Source organism: Gymnogyps californianus, unplaced genomic scaffold (genome assembly GCF_018139145.2).
Source record: "Gymnogyps californianus isolate 813 unplaced genomic scaffold, ASM1813914v2 HiC_scaffold_486, whole genome shotgun sequence".
Classification (NCBI taxonomy): Eukaryota; Metazoa; Chordata; class Aves; order Accipitriformes; family Cathartidae; genus Gymnogyps; species Gymnogyps californianus.
Window position 1 is genome coordinate 1 of NW_026114385.1, and position 6,283 is coordinate 6,283.

The following is a 6,283-nucleotide window of genomic DNA, read 5'->3' on the forward strand; positions in this document are numbered from 1 at the left end:
TTAAAAAAAGGAAAAAAGGTTTAAAAAAAGGAAAAAAGGTTAAAAAAAGGAAAAAAGGTTAAAAAAAAAAAAAAAAAAAAAAAAAAAAAAAAAAAAAAAAAAAAAAAGGTTAAAAAAAGGAAAAAAAAAAAAAAAAAAAAAAAAAAAAAAAAAAAAAAAAAAAAAAGGTTGGAAAAAAGGTTGGAAAAAAGGTTAAAAAAAGGAAAAAAGGTGGAAAAAAAGGTTAAAAAAAGGAAAAAAAGGTTAGAAAAAAGGTTAAAAAAGGAAAAAAGGTTGAAAAAAGGTTAAAAAAGGAAAAAAGGTTGGAAAAAAGGTTAAAAAAAGGAAAAAAGGTTGGAAAAAAGGTTAAAAAAAGGAAAAAAGGTTGGAAAAAAGGTTAAAAAAAGGAAAAAAGGTTGGAAAAAAGGGGGAAGGTGGGCAGAAAAAGGGGGAGGAAAGGGCACTCCTCGGGGCGCAGGGGTTGGGAGAGAAAAATGTGCGGAGCGTCTCTGCGGCGGGGCGACCTCCACTCTCCCCTCTCCCCTCGCCCCCCCTTTCATTCCAGACCTCTTAGACGTCACCTCGGTGAACCCCGACTTCCCGGTGTCGGATCCCACCGTCTTTCAGAAGCGTTACCTGAAAAAGATTCGGGAGCTGGGGGAGGTAAGCGACATCTTGAGCTCACCTCCCTCCTCCCCTGGAATCCCGTGTCCGGCTCCGGGCTCCCCAGCAGAGGGAAGGGCCGGAGCTGTCGGAGCGGGTCCGGAGGAGGGCACGGAGATGACCCGAGGGCCGGAACCCCTCTGCTGCCAGGACGGGCTGAGAGAGGTGGGGGTGCTCAGCCTGGAGAGGAGAAGGCTGCGGGGAGAGCTTCCCGCACCTTCCAGCGCCCGCCAGAAAGACGGGGAGAGGCTTTTCAGGCGGGCCCGGAGCGACGGGACGAGGGGGAATGGTTCTAGACTGAGAGAGGGGAGCTTCCCAGCGGATCCGAGGAGGAAATCTGGGGCTGGCCCGGGTTGCCCCGAGAGGTGGGCGATGCCCCGGCCCTGGGAACGCTCGAGGTGGGGTTGGACGGGGCTCGGAGCAGCCCGCTCGAGGCGAAGACGTCCCTGCTGCTGGCAGGGGCTTGCCGCTCCCTTCCCACCCAAACCATCCCGGCGTTTCCGTGACCTCCTGCCCCGGCTCTAAGGGCTCTGCGGGGTCGGAGGTGGGATCGCGCCTCCCAAGAAGAGCAACGAAGCTGGGGAAGGGGCTGGAGAAGGAGGAGAAGGGGCTGGGGGAACGGGGGTGGTTTAGCCCGGAGAGAAGGAGGCCAAGGGGAGACCTCCTCGCTCCCTGGAAGGAGGTTGGGGCGAGGCGGGGGCCGGGCTCTTCTCCCAAGCGACAGGACGAGAGGAAACGGCCTCAGGTTGTGCCAGGGGAGGTTTAGATGGGATGGGAGGAAAAATTCCTTCCCCCAAAGGGTTGTTGAGCGTTGAACGGGCTGCCCAGGGAAGGGGCTGAGCCACCGTCCCCAAAAGATGTGCAGAGGTGGTGCTGAGGGACGTGGTTTGGTGGTAGAGTCGGCAGCGTCGCGTTAACGACGGGACTCGATGATCTTAAGGGTCTTTTCCGACCTCGGTGCCTCTCTGATTCTCTAAGTCTAAATCCCCAAAGGAGCTGAGATGATAAATCCCCAACGGACCACGGAGCTGATAAAGATACCGAGGGCGGCTTAATCCCTTTGGGTGGGACGGGAAGCGCGGAGGGGCTCGGAGCTGCTCGGAAGGGTTATGTATATATAACCTCCCTCGTAGCAGGTTATCGTGGTGCCTTGCGCTGCTGGGTGATTCATACGCTCCGGTCGCCTCTGGGCGAACCAGCTTCTTTCCAGACTGATTTCCAAAGAATCTGTATTTGGACGAGGACCAAAAGTTTTTAAGCTGTTTTCGCTGAGGACTTCCCCTCTGTCTGAGAAGTTTATTGACCCCTATGGCGGGCTTCCAGAGAGGCTGTTCTTGGGGTGAGGAAGCCGGGAAAGCGTCTCCCGGCAGGATCTCAAAATCCTGCGCCCGCTTTTTGCCAGGGTCACTTCGGCAAGGTGAGCCTCTATTGCTACGACCCCACGAACGACGGGACGGGGGAAATGGTGGCTGTCAAATCGCTCAAATCCGGCTGCAGCCAGCAGCTGCTGACCAGCTGGAAGAGGGAGATCGAGATCCTCAAGACTCTTTATCACGAAAACATCGTCAAATACAAGGGTTGCTGCAGCGAGCAGGGTAAGGCGGCCGAGGGGGACACGTGGTGGCTTCGGTGGCGGTCGCCGTCTCTCCCCACCCGAGTTGTTTTTCCCCTCGACGTCGTCGTTGAACGCCAACAGCGGAGCCAACGAGCTTGCGTTGTCCGACCCGCGGCGCCGGTGCTGCCGCGGAGACGCTAAAAAACCTGATTCCCCGAGTTTTTTGGCGGCTGGTAGCAGGGGAGGGATCCCCTTCTCGGCAGAGGGCTGGGGTTGGGGGTGTCTCTGGGTTGTTTCCCCTCTCCCCATGAGGTTCACACGCTGCCTTCCTCCTCCTCCTCCTCCTCCTCCAGGAGAGAAGATCGTGCAGCTGATCATGGAGTACGTCCCCCTCGGCAGCTTGCGAGACTACTTGCCCAAGCACAACGTCAGCCTGGCCCACATCCTGCTCTTCGCCCAGCAGATCTGCGAGGTAAAGCCTAAACCTTCCCGGCTTCTCCTTGGGGCTCTGACCCCCCCCCCCAAAATGGCTGTGAGCCCCCCCCAAATGGCTGTGACCCCCCCAAAAAATGGCTCTGACACCTCTCTTTTCCCCCTTCTCCAGGGCATAGCCTATCTGCACTCTGGGCTACTCTGCTCCCCAAAAATGGCTGTGACCCCCCCCCAAAATGGCTGTGACCCCCCCCAAAATGGCTCTGACCCCCCTCTTTTGCCCCTTCTCCAGGGCATGGCCTGTGTGCACTCTGGGCTCCCCAAAATGGCTGTGAGCCCCCCCAAAATGGCTCTGACCCCCCCCCAAATGGCTCTGACCCCCCTCTTTTCCCCCTTCTCCAGGGCATAGTCTATCTGCACTCCGGGCTACTCTGCTCCCCAAAATGGCTCTGACCCCCCCCAAAATGGCTGTGACCCCCTGAAAATGGCTGTGACCCCCCCAAAAAATGGCTGTGACCCCCTGAAAATGGCTGTGACCCCCCCCAAAATGGCTGTGACCCCCTGAAAATGGCTCTGACCCCCCCAAAATGGCTGTGACTCCCTGAAAATGGCTGTGACTCCCTGAAAATGGCTCTGACCCCCCCCCAAAAAGGCTCTGACCCCCCTCTTTTCCCCCTCCTCCAGGGCATGGCCTATCTGCACTCCCTCCACTACATCCACAGGGACCTCGCCGCCCGCAACGTGCTGCTGGAGAACGAAAACACGGTGAAAATCGGGGATTTCGGTTTAGCCAAAGCCATCCCCGAGGGCCACGAGTATTACCGCGTCTGCGAGGACGGGGACAGCCCCGTCTTTTGGTGAGCGCGGCTCCCTTCACCGCGCGGGGTGGTTTGGGGCGAGCGGAAGACGGTGCTGGGGTTGGATACGGTGAGCAGAGGCGCGTGCCGAGTCGTGCCGGCGCTCACCGGCGGCTTTAACCGCGCAGGTACGCCATGGAGTGCCTCAAGGAGTGTAAGTTTTACTACGCGTCCGACGTCTGGTCCTTCGGAGTGACGCTCTACGAGCTCCTCACCCGCTGCGACTCCGGCCAGAGCCCTCCCGTGGTGAGCCCCGGCTCGGCGATGACCGGTTTTACCGCGGCGGCGTTCGCCGAGCTGGCGATTGCGGCTGACTTTTTTTTTTTCTTCTCTTTCTTTCTTCTCTTTCCCCGCAGAAATTCATCGAGATGATCGGGGCGACGCAGGGGCAGATGACGGTGCTGCGGCTGATTGAGCTGCTGGACAGGGGGAAGAGGTTGCCGAGTCCCAAGGACTGTCCTTGCGAGGTGAGGCTCCGCTGTTCCGACGGCTTGTCCGGCTGTCCGTCCGTCCGTCCGTCTGCCCCGCCAGGCTGCGACAGCCCCCGGGGAAAGGGGGGGGGAAAAAGCGGGGAGGGAAGGGAAAAAAGCGGGGAGGGAAAATTGGTGGAGGGAAGAGAAAAAGTGAGGAGGGAAGGAGGAAAAGTGGGGAAGGAGGAAAATGGGGAAGGGGAAAAGTGGGCAAGGAGGAAAATGGGGAAGGGGAAAAGTGGGGAAGGGGAAAATGGGGAAGGGGAAAATGGGGAAGGGGAAAAGTGGGCAAGGAGGAAAATGGGGAAGGGGAAAAGTGGGCAAGGAGGAAAATGGGGAAGGGGAAAAGTGGGCAAGGAGGAAAATGGGGAAGGGGAAAAGTGGGCAAGGAGGAAATGGGAAGGGGAAAAGTGGGGAAGGGGAAAAGTGGGGAAGGGGAAAAGTGGGAAGGGAAAATGGGGAAGGGGAAAAGTGGGCAAGGAGGAAAATGGGGAAGGGGAAAAGTGGGCAAGGAGGAAAATGGGGAAGGGGAAAAGATGGGGAAGGAGGAAAAGATGGGGAAGGAGGAAAAGATGGGGAAGGAGGAAAAGATGGGGAAGGAGGAAAAGATGGGGAAGGAGGAAAAGATGGGGAAGGAGGAAAAGATGGGGAAGGGGAAAAGATGGGGAAGGGAAGAGGAGGAAAAGACGGAGGGGAAAAGATGGGGAAGGAGGAAAAGATGGAGGGGAAAAGATGGGGAAGGGAAGAGGAGGAAAAGATGGAGGGGAAAAGATGGAAGAGGGGGGAAAGGATGGGGAATGGGGAATGGGGGGAAAAAAGGGGGGGAAGGGGGGAATGGGGGGGAAAAAGGGGGAGAAGGGGGAAAAGGATGGGGAAAAGGATGGGGAAGGATGGGGAAAAGGGGAGGGAAGGGAGGGGGGAAGGAAGGGAAAGGGGGGAAAAGGTGGGGAGGGAAAAATGGGAGAGGGAAGGGGAGAAAGGGGAAAGCCTTCGGAGTGCTGCGGGGAAGAGGAGGGACAGGCGAAGTCGGGGGCCCGAACGCCGCAGGCAGGGCTCCGGCAGCGAGGATCCCCCCCTGCCCACCCCTTATTCCCCACGAAATCCCACCGAATCCGGCTGTTTCTCCGTCTCCCATCCCCTCGACCCAGATCTACCGGCTGATGAAGAACTGCTGGGAAGCGGAGGCTTCCTTCCGCCCGGCCTTCCACAACCTCGTCCCCATCCTCAAGAACTTCCACGAGAAATACCGGGCTCAGGCTCCCTCCGTCTTCAGCCTCTGCTGAGCCGGGATGGCGGACGAGGCGGCGGAGAGGTTGGGGGGGGGACAGACACACGCTCACCCCCGCCCCCCCCCCTCCGCTCCCCAAAACACCGTAGCCGGTTTTCCCGGCGGCGTTTCGGCACGGGGTAAGGAAACGTCGGGTTGGCGAGGTGGGCGTGCGGCAGAGCAGCACTCACGGCGGGGGGGGGATATCCCCCCCTCAGCCACGCCGTATCCGTCCGTGTGTCCCCCCCACCCCATCCCTGCCCCGCTCCGGATCCACGGCCATCCCTGTGCCTATCCTCGCCGCGCGGCACGCCGCGGCACGCCTCTCCTGCCGAACACTGTGAATGAGACACTGGGGATGGAGTGGGGGGGGGGAGCAGATTTACGGCCTTACACCCCCCCCCCGGCTCCCTCCTCTTCCTCCGGGAGCTGCCGAAACCCCGCTGAGGCCGGCTTTGGGGACCGTGGGGTGCTGGATCTCCTTCCTGATGAGATTTGGGGTGGCCCCCCCCCCCCCGAAAAAAAAAAGGATGGGGGTTCAGCAAAAGAATTTGGCACTTTATGGGGGTTTGGGGTCTCCGCTGCGTTTCTGCCCCCCCCCGAGTGGGAGTTGGGGGGGGGGACACACACAATGTCCCCCCTCACCCTGTGGTCCCATTGCCCCCCCCTTGCCCCAGCTGGCACCCCAGGACTGTTTTTGGGGTGCTAGAGGAAGAGGGGGCTGGGTGCCCCCCCCGAACTGTCTGCAAGGGGAGGCCGTTTCCCCCCCCCCCCCCCCTTTTTTCCCCATTATTTATTGCCTGCTGTCTGACCCCCCCGGGAAGCGGGGGGGGGGGGGGGGGGGGGCTGTGGGTGGGGGGGTGGGGGGGCCCCCCCTTTTTCCCCCCCACGGGGGTCTTCTCCCAATAAAGGATGCAACAGTCCCCCCTCCTCTGCGGCCTGCTGGGGGGGGAGCAGGGCCCTGGGGCCCCCCCTTGGAACTTGGGGGGGGGGGGGGGGTTGCTGTGGGGCTGGGGAGGAGCTGGGGTGCCTATAGGGGGGCAGGGGTCCCTATAGGCTA

The 6,283-nt window shown here is 59.2% G+C and overlaps 1 protein-coding gene across 1 annotated transcript; it reads left to right on the top strand.

Moving 5' to 3' along the window:
• Positions 1–457: 457 nt before the first annotated feature.
• Positions 458–5,411, top strand: LOC127028914 (non-receptor tyrosine-protein kinase TYK2-like; the record flags this gene model as incomplete). Its single annotated transcript, XM_050914562.1, has 7 exons — positions 458–642; positions 2,045–2,237; positions 2,551–2,669; positions 3,314–3,486; positions 3,615–3,732; positions 3,843–3,953; positions 5,105–5,411. Coding segments are annotated over 7 exons (1,034 nt in total), but the record flags the coding sequence as incomplete, so codon positions are not given.
• Positions 5,412–6,283: the final 872 nt, after the last annotated feature.